This window comes from Nematostella vectensis, chromosome 1 (genome assembly GCF_932526225.1).
Source record: "Nematostella vectensis chromosome 1, jaNemVect1.1, whole genome shotgun sequence".
Lineage (NCBI taxonomy): Eukaryota > Metazoa > Cnidaria > Anthozoa > Actiniaria > Edwardsiidae > Nematostella > Nematostella vectensis.
Genome location: NC_064034.1, coordinates 13,383,969 through 13,397,254, shown reverse-complemented (window position 1 = coordinate 13,397,254; position 13,286 = coordinate 13,383,969). Strand labels below are relative to the sequence as shown.

The 13,286-nt window shown below is 41.3% G+C and overlaps 4 protein-coding genes across 4 annotated transcripts; 3 read left to right on the top strand and 1 right to left on the bottom strand.

Moving 5' to 3' along the window:
- The first annotated feature begins 1,818 nt into the window (after positions 1-1,818).
- On the top strand, positions 1,819-3,115 carry LOC5515914 (octopamine receptor 1). The gene has a single exon (XM_032385703.2). It carries the CDS (start codon positions 2,022-2,024, stop codon positions 2,934-2,936), a length of 915 nt encoding a protein of 304 aa, XP_032241594.2. The 5' UTR covers positions 1,819-2,021; the 3' UTR covers positions 2,937-3,115.
- A 3,312-nt stretch (positions 3,116-6,427) lies between these two features.
- On the top strand, positions 6,428-8,194 carry LOC5515867 (allatostatin-A receptor). Its single transcript, XM_001635915.3, has one exon. It carries the CDS (start codon positions 6,646-6,648, stop codon positions 7,603-7,605), a length of 960 nt encoding a protein of 319 aa, XP_001635965.2. The 5' UTR covers positions 6,428-6,645; the 3' UTR covers positions 7,606-8,194.
- A 913-nt stretch (positions 8,195-9,107) lies between these two features.
- LOC5515915 (melanocortin receptor 4) lies at positions 9,108-10,587 on the top strand. Its single transcript, XM_048731898.1, has one exon. The coding sequence runs from the start codon at positions 9,654-9,656 to the stop codon at positions 10,575-10,577; it is 924 nt and encodes a 307-aa protein (XP_048587855.1). The 5' UTR covers positions 9,108-9,653; the 3' UTR covers positions 10,578-10,587.
- Positions 10,588-10,907: 320 nt separating this feature from the next.
- On the bottom strand, positions 10,908-13,172 carry LOC116608640. The gene has a single exon (XM_032369802.2). The coding sequence runs from the start codon at positions 12,788-12,790 to the stop codon at positions 11,360-11,362; it is 1,431 nt and encodes a 476-aa protein (XP_032225693.2). The 5' UTR covers positions 12,791-13,172; the 3' UTR covers positions 10,908-11,359.
- Between the last annotated feature and the right edge of the window lie 114 nt (positions 13,173-13,286).

Below are 13,286 nucleotides of genomic sequence, written 5' to 3'. Positions count from 1 at the left end.
TCCTAAGATACAAAGCGTGTGGAAGCTGTTGAGTTATCCCGTCATTATTCAAGCTTATACCTGGACTTTCAGGACACATGCTGTTCCCATATGTTCAGGCTATATTCCAGGTATGACAACATGCTGTTTCCTCAAGAGCAAGAACACACGAGTGTTTTGTTGCGCACGATTAGTTCTCCAAAACTAAATGCTATTTTAGTGCATAAAATCGAAACAGACGCGGATCAATCTATATTTACACGTAAAAAGAATTAAAATGTTTGCAGTTCATTCTGTTAAGACGACACTGTTCGGCACTTTTTTTCTTGAACGGGTCAAAATTTTTCCTGGATCCAAGCCTGCGTAATATTCTTGATGAAAAGGGACGTAAATGAGGTTGCAACAAATAATAACTTGGCATTACTTTGGTCCTACTTGTTATCAGGTCTTTTTCTCCAATGCCCAAAACATTGAAACTCCTACTTCCTCACAGAATGCCTTGTATGGTCGAGTCACATAAAATAAATATATCCATAGGTATATGGATATCCCCCCTTTTTGAGTAAAAAAAAATTGAAAAGTCACTTTGTTTGAAGAAAAAATGTCTGAGGGACGGGAGGTACTGTCCACTTTCCTTCGCCTGCTTGACTTGGCTGACGCGTGAAGTATTGTAAGATTTATGTAGTGACCTACCAAGAACCAACTGTCAACTCAACTTGGACAGAGATCTTGTGAAATCGGGTAAAAGTACTCGCCAACATTCTAACAAAAATTAGTCTTGTGTTGAGGTCCAAAATCTTGTGACACCCGCCTAATGCGGGTGAGTTGACAGCTATGCACTTGACCAGTTATATGCCGCGTCTATCCGGCCATTATCCACTCCCCATTTTAAAATCCTGGACCCGCCCCTGCTCTTTTACGATGTTTAACTACGAACGTCGTAGTTAGTGTGTAATTCAAGGCTAAGACATGTTGTAGGCATGTCGCATACGATTACATCGTACTGTATAAATCAGACTTTATCAGGTTTTTGTACATTTAAAACAATATTTTGTATTTAAATGTATTTTTCTCGTTCTCTGTACTAGTTTATTATCATCTGGATTCCGACTCTTAATTGCTAAAATATGTGAAAATGAAAGGATTCATGAATATGGAGACCGACGACCACAGATCTAGAATCGCTAAAATATTGAAAGATTTGAAGTCTTTTTGATCAGGCTTTGACTCCTCTAACTCGCAGAGCATAAAAACCGTCAAATAGCCAGTCGTGAAATGCACTCTGTCTGGTACATACGTTTCCCCCATTTCAGACGTTTCCACCACACGACGTAAAAACTCTAATCATTGTTCACTATGGTAGAATTAAGACTCAAGTCCACCTCCCCCTTCTCCCGGAGTAGTTTGTCATTCGCTCTGTTGCTTTGTCACTTCCTCAGTTGTTCCAGGGTTATGTACTTTGACTGAGCACCGAACACACTTGAAAATGTTACTCATTTCTGTTTTCTTTGTACTACACTCTTTTTTATAAGAAACTTTTTTATAAGAGCGTCCAGCCTGAGATTTCACAAAATTTTAAGAACCTGCTTAGAACATGCCGAGGCTTAGATAGCAGAAAAATATTTTTTTAGTCCTGATGCGTTCCAAAATGCAGAATCAAATTGTGCTCATAATAAAAACATATTATTGCTATTGGTCATTTGTAAAATTCTTTTCCTAATAATTCATTGTGTATTATATTTTTATATCAGTACACTATATTTTAAGAACATCGTTAAGAACATATTCAGCCTTAAAATGCTCCGGGAAAAAAAAAAGGCCCAGCCTCAACTGAAAATTAGCCATTCATATAAAAAAAGTGTGTATTGACATAACTAAATGGCGGAACAGGTGCGCCTAGTAAAGCAATAAAGGCTCATCGTATCAGAAAGTCATACGACCTGTCAAATTTTTAAATGTATTAAAAAAACGTTCATATGAGCGTACAAGTAACTTGACGTTCATTGTGAATCGCGGGCCCTACACTGTTTACTAGAATCCAGATGCACGCGCCGGTTCTCTCCCCGAACCCAGTGGACCTCTGGTTCTGGGCTGCTCGGGGTGCGGTATTTCTCGCCTCTGTGCTCAGCAATGGCGTTATTATTTATCTCATTCTTACTCGTGCAAAGCTCAGGACAGCACCTAACGCGTTCATCTGCTCGCTCTCTGTTGCAGACATGGTATTGACGGTGCTTATAACACCATTTGAATTTCTATGCTTCAGAGCGTATCCGGGGCTGTGTGACGTTTGGATACTAAAGCTTTTCTACGATATGGCAGTCAATGCTTCGGTCTTTAACCTTTGTGCCTTAACCCTTGATAGATACCTGGCGGCAGTAAGCCCCTTAAATTACATGTCTGCAATGACCAGCCAGAAGATAAAATGGATCATCTCGTTCACGTGGATTGCAGCGATTCTCACGCCTCTGCCGTATTTCCTCCTCGTGAAAGAAGGATACCTGTCTGCCTCCCGTTACACTCAGATAATCTATCTGGTTGTCTGCGAGCTAGCACCGTCTGTACTTCTCATGGCTGGTTATTTACGGATGGTGTATATCGTGAACAGCAAGACTAAATTCGCAAGGACACAACTGGCCCAGGTGAATTTTAATTACGGAGATAAAATGACAGTAATCCGTGGAAAAAGGAAGGTCTGGAACGTCCATTTTGTTGGGGTTTTGGTGGTGATTTTCAACATTTGTTTCTTTCTGTCTATCTACAAAGGGGTCGTTAATTACATACTATTTGAATTCGTCTCCAAGGAGGTCGTGGGAGCTAGCCGTATTTTGTATCATCTGAACTCGGCAGCGAATGGAGCAGTATACCCTGTGATGAAAAATGACTTTAAACACGAAATAAGGCTTCTTTGGCGCAGAACTCGTGGAGGCATACATCCAGTCTGCGTGGACAGACATTGACGTGTCTTTCCGATAATAAAATAACGAAATAATATATAAAAGAATGTACAGTATTTGTTTGTTTATTACTTTTACTTTTTTTCTTGGGGAGGGGGACTATATGCTTCGTTTGTAGCTGCTTTTAAAGAATAATTGGATTCAGAATTTTCATCATAATAAACCGTATAACAAGCTTCAGTTATAGAAGTACTATAAGATGGTGTTTGTTATTAGAGGTGGATTATTTGTGACGCCATCGCTAATTGATAGTAGAGGGCTCCGTGTGCAGTATTGGTGTCTCATTTAAAAACAAGGGGCATACAACGATCCCCCCTCCCGAAACACGTTAAAATGGCACATTTCGTCGTTAGAATATGTTCTGATGCTGAAAATATCCATTTAAAATATTGCTGGGGAAAAATTATCTGTTCCATTCCGTTATTTTCCCAGCAAGCAATGGTTAGGTATTTTAGTACATGAATAATTGTCCGTATAACCGATCGGGACTTATTTTTCCCAAGCATCCGTTCCAGCGCACCAAAAAATATTCGCAGCACAACTAGTTCAACTCCACAAATTTGCCAGCAGAACCATTCGGGACGACTTTTTTCCCCAGCAACCGAGGGGTCTAACATCTTCCCAAGCCAGCATAAAAACGGGCTGCGGAACAGATCCGTTTTGTGCCCTTGTAAAAAGAATGTGATGAGATTATGTTTTCATATGGTTAAAGACAAGCCAAAGCACTAGGAAGCTGCTAAGGAACCCAAGATAACTGTGAAGATTGAACAATAATATGTAATCTGGTGCACACGAGGTGTACATCTTGAATGTTTTTTTTTTTTTTTTTTCACAAAACCACGGCAAAATGCATAATGACGCATTTGGGATAGGGTGTCATCTTCGTGTAAAGATGTGTGTTATGTCTCTGTGTCTTATATAGAAGCCTTAAAACCCCTGGGTAAGTAATAAAAAATATAAAAACAGCGTTAATAAAAAGCACAGGCGTCACAAAACTGCGATACAAAAAACTGCACGATTATTACCAACCTAAGTGGAAATTTGTGGTCGCCGGACTCTAAGGCTTCAAGAGGTTGTTATTATTCTACTGGTCTGCTATTTGCAAATACCTTCAAATACGCATTTTCAGACTGGAACATTGCGTGATTTTGGTTCTGCTTTTTATACTCTTCCTTCTACGACACCGAAGGAGACAGCGAAGAAATGACAAATTTTCATCCATATCGCAGAAAATTAGGAAAACAGACCTATTTGTTGCTATTAGATAAATGCGCACAAAATATAACGAGACACACATCTATCCCGAAAAATAACGTTATTTAGATATATTCCTTTTTAATGCCTGAACTTTTCGTGCATTAGCCCGGGAACAAAACGGGACAAAAAAAAAATGGGACAAAAAAGATAAGAAATGAGCTACACACAAAATTAAACCCTTGTTGGCGGCCGCTGCGCTGAAGAAATCTTAAGAACAATTTTGTCTCTGATATCTATAGAAAAGATGTGTGGTTGTAGAGCCAAAAATTAATAAAGTGCTCTTTGTGGCGACAGCAGATGCAACATAATTAATAAAACGAATACTTCTTTTATCGAATGATATCGCGAGTCTCTTCAACGTTCTTGACAGTCACTTAACATACAATCTTATCTTTGAACATTGCCCGCTTATGTGAATATTATTGAATATTCAAGGTAAATCAAGAGCCTTGTGTTTTTATTTTTAGCTGCCCGCATAGGAAATAGTAGCCACAGCGGATTACCAAGCAAGGATAATATGCAAGGCTCTCTCTCAATACAAAGAATAGTTGATAAGGTCTTTACGGTGAGGACAAAGCCCATGTTGAAATCTGTCTGAGAGTTGACCAATCCAATTCGTTCTGAAGACTTTTGTGACGTCATCTCATAGCGATCCTGTCTACCAGGTTACAGTGCGCCCACACCTGTCTGACACTTTGAACATTTGGTATGGAAGCTACGTTAGGGAGTATTAATCAAATACCCTTCGAGGGGAAAGGGAAGATTTGGACTCACGACACCCCCTTTAGTGTGTTTCCGGTGCACACCCCCCCCCCCCCCTTAACCCCCAGGATTTCAGGTGGACTCATTCAGGGTTATCAGAGTGTTTAATAAACAATCAAATATTATTTCGAATGGTAAAAGTTCGATTATTTTTTTGTGTACCTACTGTGAAAAAAGTGCCAAGAGACACTATTTCGGGGCTTCTCTTTTTATTAAAATCAAGGGCCAGAGGTCTCTATGCGACCAAAATATCGAATCGCAATGCAGATGAAAACTGGAGGTATTTCCATGAAAGTACCTCAGTTCTATATCTGTATGCTCGCGTAACAGTTGTGAGCACATTATGGCAAGGCTGCTGGCTTTTTTTTTGGTCCTTTAATTTTGTCGCCAACGCCAGCGCAGGTGGTCCTTGAGCCAAACAAAAAACTTAAAAGGCCGATGTGTACATCAAAGTCACAGAGCTACTAGAAGTGAATGTGAGCTCAACCGTAAAAATAAGGTAGCGTATAAAGTTTGATTCTTTAATGCAGGTGATTTATACTATTTGGTTGCGGAGTTTTGGGAATTTAAGTAACAGCTGAAAAAGTTATTTTAGTAAGGAACCGGTTTCAAACATCAAAACTGAAAACCGTAGAACAAAAAGCTTTCAAAAGAGGATTCATTAGATATTCGAGCAGTTCATCGCCAAAAAACTCGTCCCAAAATATTTTTTTTTATAATTTTGCGTTGGCCTTTTTAAACCGCTTCAAACTCTTTAGCGGAATAATTATAACTTAGGACAAGTTCAAACAGAATATCGAGCGGTTTTGAGGCGTAAGAATCCAGAAAAGTAAAAAGCCTGCTGCTTTGGTTTTGGTTTTTATTTTTAAAGTTTAACATGTCAGTAGCCATGTGTAATCTTTTCATTCGGAAACCTTTATTGAAATGGGTTAAAACTAAATTTTTAACATTCTAAAAAGCCCAGTTCTTCGCGATGATTTTCGATGTCAATTTAAACTCTTTGAAAAATGTTTTTCGCGGCGGTGCAAACAGTATCGACTTCATTTCAACATATATCCAAAGCTCCTAAAGCTATGTAAAATTATAAATGTTGTTCCAAGCAGCAGTAGTTTTGACAATACTGATTAATCGCAAACGTTGAGAAGTGCGGAAGTACTAACATACAAATACTAACAAAACTGTTACCACCTCTCGATTAAAAATACTCACCTAGAACAGAACCCATTAGTTCAGCCTTCTTGACACACTTATAATTCAGCTGGAGGTTATAATATATTTCACAATCGACATGGAGAGGAAAGGAGAATTCTGTCAAGTGGTATTACTGATTACTTAACAAGTGTTAGTAAAAATTACTTACAGCTGGTCATAGGACCAGTCCTAGAACAACACTATCAGTGGTGCGATCTTTAAAAGCTACAAAATATCAACTAAAGAAGCTAATTTCTATTGCAGTGCCGAAGCGATAGACGCTCAAATTCCCATTTCGCAGTTCGATCGTACGAGACTTTCTAAGGCAGTGACCAATGTTAACTCGTTGTGTAACCATCAATTACAAGGAAATGTATAACTTAAAAGTACCAATCACTTTTTCCACAGACATCGCTTAATGAGTGGTAAGCAGTGACCTGTGAGAGCTCTCTGTGGTTTCGTCAACATGGATAACTAGAATTATCATAGAATTTACTAAGCGATGAGCGATACGCCTCTCTACGCCGTGAACCCAAAAGAAGCGTGGTTCTGGGTTCCACGTACCATAATCATGGTGTTATCACTGGCGGGGAATGGGGCCGTGGCGTACGTGATCATCAGGACTTTTCGGTTACACACCGCATCTAACGCTTACATACTCTCGCTAACAGTGGCTGATCTATCTGTCACGGTAGTATTCGGCCCGTTTGAAATGGCCTGTACTCTTCTGCGCGGAACAGTCTGCAACTGGTGGGTAGCGAAATTGTTCTATGATATGACAGTCAAGGCATCTATCATGAATCTCTGCGCGCTGACATTTGACCGGTATCTATCGGTGGTGCACCCTCTCGCCTATCCTACCCTCGTCTCCCCATTTCGCGTCAAGCTAGTCATTACACTGGCATGGTTGATAGGAATATTCTCTCCTGTCCCAGGGTTTGTCTGCGTCGTTCTTCACAAGTACCAAGGGTACAAAGCCTTGCAGACCGCTTTCTTGTTTTTCTTCGAGTTTCTTCCCTCTTTTTTCCTCGTCATGATGTTTGTCAGGATGGCGATGGTTGTCAAGCGACAGCGACGCTCTGTCCAACAGCAATCGCACACCTTGCAATTCAACCACAAGCATGGCGCCATCTTACCCGCTCACCCGCGGCGCTACAAGAATAAGCCCACTTTACATGTCGTCGGCCTTTTGGTTTTCATTTTCAATCTCTGCTTTATGGCGTCGATTTACAAAGGTGTAATGAACTACGTGTTCTTCCGTGAGGTTTCTTTCCACTTGGTGGCAGCGACTCGGATTTTGTATCATCTCAATTCGTGTGCTAACTGGGTTGTCTACGCGTTCATGAAGACAGACATCAAGGTAGAGCTGCGGCGTCTGGTTGGGCTGCAAACTGAGCGTGATCTCCCCTGGCCTGCGCAAGTATCAGAGGGAACGAAAAGGAAAAGGGACCTCGTGCCTTAGGGGGAAAAACAATAACTTCTTCCTCACTTCACCACCTCTTCTACTCTGCGCGCATGCTATACAGGCTAGTCTTCCATTTGATGTCAAAGACTGAATAGTCAGTCTGGGCATACCCTCTCGGTCTTTCTGAAGCGGCCCGTTTTTGGGTTCGATTAAATAACGCGTTGGACCCACAGAGAGCGTGGGTATAAGAAGCGTTGAGAAGGAACTAGTTAGAAGCAAGGATGGCGTTGGACACAAAGTCTAGCAGTCTTTTTATGCCATCTGCTAATTGTGCATCCTTATCCAGGAACGTCGCGCCGTTTGGTATTAGGTTTTTCTTGTTAAAATATCCTTTCATTTGAAACAAATCAGAATACATTGAGCAAAATAAAAACTTAGGAAATTACTATGTTCGCTTGTTAAAAGATACAAACAGTTATCTATCTAATTGAACTTTATGGATAACGTACTTGATCACCTGACATCGACTACAATCAATAATTACTCTCAAAGGTACCGCCCAATACCTTGACTTCAAGCTTGTTTTCGCGTTTGAAAAGAAAAAAATAATAAGACATCATAGATAATAAAAAGAGGCTTTCATGGATGAATTGTCGCTTTTTATCTTATACTTATTGGTTTCATGGGCTCTCAATTTTGTTCAGCATTGAAACAAAAATGACTTTGTTTAGTGTATGGAGGTAAAAAACCTGTTGTCCACACCACCTCTAAACCCAGAATCCAACGCGGAGGCAATTACGTAATTAGTCCCTTTCATTCTGTGAGGAAAATACGTTCCCAAGCTAGATTTTAAACATGAAGATAGATCTTAAAATACGTAATAATTCGGATTTTAATCAAAATTTAAAATGTTTCTCGGAATATGAAAGATACCTATTTTTTGGAAAGGTAAACTTAACTAGTAAAAACCTAATTAAGCCACTGGCCAAGATTGATAAAAAGACTTTTTAGCTTGATATCGTAAATTTTAGGAAGTTCAAGAAAAAAAAGAGATCACCTTTTCTCTCATACATAGAGGAAGCAGACATATCTTTTTGTAACAGACAACCACCCCTTCAGGCAAATTTAGCCACACAAGCTTTGAATAGCAAATAAATCTAATAAAAAATGAGGCTGTACAAAATGTCGCAACAATACTTTTGTACGGTCCTTCTTTTGCTACACCAAACACTGGTAATGGACTCTTTGTATATGTTGTAATGAAGCGCATTACTTACAACTTTTTAATGTTTAAAGAAAAAGAGTTTCTAATAGCTAATCTCAATACTCCAAAATTTTAATTTAAGAAATGTCATTGCGTTCAAAAAAGTTGAAAAATCACAGATTGCTTTATCTAACTGAAAAACTAGGTGGTCTTATATAGACGTGGTGGAATCAGGAAAATAAATCAACAAATGGTTGAAGTAATATGTTGTACGCTTCTGTGAAAACTGTGCAGCTGCACCGACGTTTTGAGCATTTGCCCTGCGTCGTTTTCCATTTCATGTCTATTATACAAAACCCTCCCTGATTGCACTTTTCACCCATTTAATCGACGGCGGTTGTTTTTCCCCAGAGAGCAATTTCACTTATCTTACGATAGGTGCCTACAATTCGCACAATTATAACCTCCCCCCTCCGGCAAAAGCGGTATTTGTTTGCTCCTCTCACTCTCCGTCTGTTTGAAACACGATAGCCATATTTCATTATCTGAGCAAAATTTCAATTAAAGAAAACTTAATACGAAAATCGTAATTAAATAATAAAATAAAAGCCTGGGATAGAATTAGACAACAAAATGATCCAAGCTACAGTTACTCTATGTTGATGTGTGAGTTTGCATCGACTTTGTGAGAGCATATCGATCTATAGCAAATTGACAAACTAATATTGATTTTACGCGCTTCCGACGAAAACTGCACCTGCCAGTAGGATCTAAGGAATTAGTGTTGTGATCGCATGCAAATTTTATTTACTTTGCATCAGGAACTGTTGGAGGGAATATTGTATTCAGTTTGCATCAGGTGAAAAGCGTTCTCTGTAAAAAAAAAATTCAGACTAATAAGATGCCTTTTCCTACGAACGTCTCAAGCAACTCCAGTGTGAACTGCCAGACAAGCGAAGATCTCGTTACAAATATCGCCACGATTGTCATCAACGCACTCTCCGCGCCTTTTGCCATAGTGTTCAACGTTCTCGTCACGGCCGCCATATGGAAGAACCCTTCGCTACACACACCGCCCTATGTCTTACTCGCCAACCTTGCTATCGCCGACTTGCTAACAGGGCTCCTAACGCAGCCAGTCGTGATAGCTTTTCTCGCGAATGGCATTCACTTTAAGGGGTACTCAACAAATCTGGGGTCTTTAACAAACACTTGCCGTTATCTTGCTAGTACGCCGACCTTTCTGACTTTGGTAACGATCAGCGTTGAACGCTGCTTGGATTTGTACGCGAACTCCAAGTACTCGATTATTGCTACAACCAAGCGACTCATCGGTCTGTGTATGGGGATCTGGGTGTGTGCGATTGCACTCGCGTGTATTCACGAGGCACTAAGCGTGGACCACGCTCGCCAGCGTGTGGTCGGACACGTCTTCCTCGCCATGACTGGACTAACATCACTATGTACAGGAGTGTTACAGCTTGCCATAGTCGTCACGGTGCGTCGCCATCGTCGCCAAATACAAGCGCAGATGACCAACCCTTTGCAGACAAGCACTGATTCATCGTCAAGGCATGTCGTACATAGCGCCAAGCTTACAATCAGTCTCGCTATTGTTATCGCTATCTACGTCCTATGCTACTTGCCGAAGTTTGTGCTCGCGCTGTATGGGCTACAGTTTGAAGCGTGCCAATTACGAGGTGTTGACCTGATAGTGGACGCCTTGCTATGTGCGAGAGCCGGTTTGGACCCTGTTTTTATATGCCTTGTTTGCACGGACATAGAGAACGCAGTAAAGAGAGTACTGGGGATTGATCATCACTAAAATTCGGCGATCAGGAGGGAGACTGAATCTCAGCTTAAGCTATGACGAGTGTGGTCGTTTGCATACGAGTCCGCGTGGAGCGAGTGCGAGTCAAAACTTTCGTTCAACAATTTGATACTGTGCCAATATACTCTTCAAAAAAGCAACGGTCAGATATCACGTTCTTGGCATCAATTACCATTAAAAGATCAAATTACCTTAAGATGATTTCATTGATGATTCCAGATTGCGATGTTTGCTTAGTAAATGGCTCTATCTGCTCTGATCTTGTCAGCTGAGTATACTTCCCGGCAAGTGCAAACAACGCATCACGCACATCAGACAAAGGGAAGCATCGCGAAAAAGTATTAATTTAAACCCATTTGCCTCTTCCTAATACAAAATACGAGTATGTTTGGAAATATTAAGTTTACAGAGATTAAATAAATCAGATTTGATAAATCAGACCCTCCCACAGACACCTTGCCTCATCTAGCAAGAAATTTTGCGAAAAGTAACGGAACAGTGAAAAAAGGTTATTGATGCCGACGAGACACTTTACGACAGGTTATTGATGCCGACGAGATACTTTACGACAGGTTATTGATGCTTGTCAAAACGTCAATGTCGTAGTCCAGCTCTGTAGCCGTAACGAAACACTTTACGAGAAGTTATTGGTGCTTGTCACAACGTCAATGAGTCCAGCTCGGTTGCTGTGACGAAACACCTTACGAGAAATTATTGATTGAAGTTATTGATAACGTCAATGTAATAGTCCAGCTCGTTAGCCGTGACGAAACACCTTACGAGAAGTTATTGATGCTTGTCACAACGTCAATGTAATAGTCCAGCTCGGTAGCCGTGACGAAGTTGGGTCTGCGGGCACCGCCTTTAGCTTGTCGCCTGCCTGTCTCGTGGGCGGAGCTTGGTCTGAAGGCATCGCACAGGATCCTGTAGCGCTGATAGTCTGGGGTGGTGTGGTGCTTACGGCCGGAGTGAGTGATCAGCGCAGGTGCTTTGAGTGGAGGTATACGCGTGGTGAACGCTTCGAGGTGAGGCTTGTAAATCTCCGTAGCTACTCCGTAAAAGTCACACTCGCTCCGAATCCCGGCCGATGTGGCCCGAGAGGCGTTCCTGCTATGACGAAAAGTGCGAGGACTGTCTTCGGGTGTGACGAAAGGAGGTTTGAGCTCGGGTTTGCTGTTACAACCAGAGCGACGAGGTTCCGAGCGCGTTTCGTCTGGTAGCCTCAAATCTAGCCGCGGAAGTTGCCCTGAGATGACAGAAGGATTTATTTGTACACCTAGTTCAGTCTCGATCTCAGTTACTATGGCATTCTGCAGGCTAGTATGCGTGTCTTGGTGCTCGAGTTTGTGATCTTCTCTAGAGTCTGTAAACTCATATTCCTTCATTTGCTCATCCGCGTTTCCAAAAATATTTCTGCTCTTGACATCTGAATTATGCATCGAATCAACAAATTCATTTTCGCACAGTAAATCACACGAATTTCTGCTCTTAATTGCGGACCCCTCTCTTGGATCAACGAGTCCATTTTCAAACTGAGAGTCAAACAAATCAGTGCTTTTTACAGTTGACCCATCACTCGGATAAACGAGTTCGTTTTCTACCCGAGAATCAGACGAGTTTCTGGCCCTCACAGCCGAGCTTTGCCTAGAGTTTTTACTAGATCTCGGCGGTCTAGAGGGCAGACCCGAATAATGGCGCGGCCGAGAGCTAGCCCATCCATGGCGCTTTGGCTTGATTTCACGCTCGCAGCCTTCAGTAGCTGATCCGGTGTCATTTTTCGCGGGGCTTGAAGACAAATACGGCACCCTCTCTCCTCGATCTAACTTTTTAATGTCGAGAATATAATGATGATAATTTTGAACATATTCGAAACATCTCGGCATAAGTTTATGAAGTCGTTCCTCCTTGTCAACGGACGGTAAGGTCTGAACATGTAGACCGTGATTCCTGGCTTGTGATTCGCCTACTCGGGGTGAATATTTCCCGATATCCTTCTCACCAATAGTGAGCATAGACCTCTGGCTCGAAGGCTTGAAAGTATTGTGCGCACGCTGGTTAGTCGCTCGTTTGCGATGATCCTCAATGTGTCGGTTATCGCGTTTAGCGGAGGTGATGGGGCCTCTCTCGAAACGGAACCCCGACTCGAACCTGGCGAGGCGCCGGCCTGAACCCGTCAAAGGTTTACTTGGAGAGAAACGCTGCGCCATTCTTGCACCGTAACTATCACTGATACATTAGCAACGCATTGGACATAAACATTGACCCCATGTAGTGATTCAAGCATGCCAGTGTAAACAAACGTCAAGAAATTTCAAGGTTCGATACACGCGAGACAGTAGATGTCAAGGTACCGCTAAGACTCAGCCGATTACACGAGATTTGAGGGACTCAGAGACGTTGGAAACATATCCGCCTTTTTCTCGTTTGATTTTACTGTGAAATAGCTTGCAGATCCATATTCGCATTTCCTTTTCTACTATTATCGGCTACTTACTGTATAATATCTTTATCAAAGTAAATACGGATTAGTGAATTCTTTCAAATGCAGATTTCTTACACAAAGTGCCATTTTTTTAGAAGCAGTGTTTGTTTCGGTAATATATTTTTTTATTGGATATATAAGATATCTTCCAAACATTTTAGAAGAGAAAAAAGACCATCACATCATATAGTTGAGATAACCGGCACTATACTACTACAGCA

Bases quoted from the DNA above. Each gene is read 5' to 3' on its own strand.
- LOC5515867 (XM_001635915.3), top strand. From the start codon at position 6,646: ATGAGCGATACGCCTCTCTACGCCGTGAACCCAAAAGAAGCGTGGTTC.
- LOC5515914 (XM_032385703.2), top strand. From the start codon at position 2,022: ATGCACGCGCCGGTTCTCTCCCCGAACCCAGTGGACCTCTGGTTCTGG.
- LOC5515915 (XM_048731898.1), top strand. From the start codon at position 9,654: ATGCCTTTTCCTACGAACGTCTCAAGCAACTCCAGTGTGAACTGCCAG.
- LOC116608640 (XM_032369802.2), bottom strand. From the start codon at position 12,790: ATGGCGCAGCGTTTCTCTCCAAGTAAACCTTTGACGGGTTCAGGCCGG.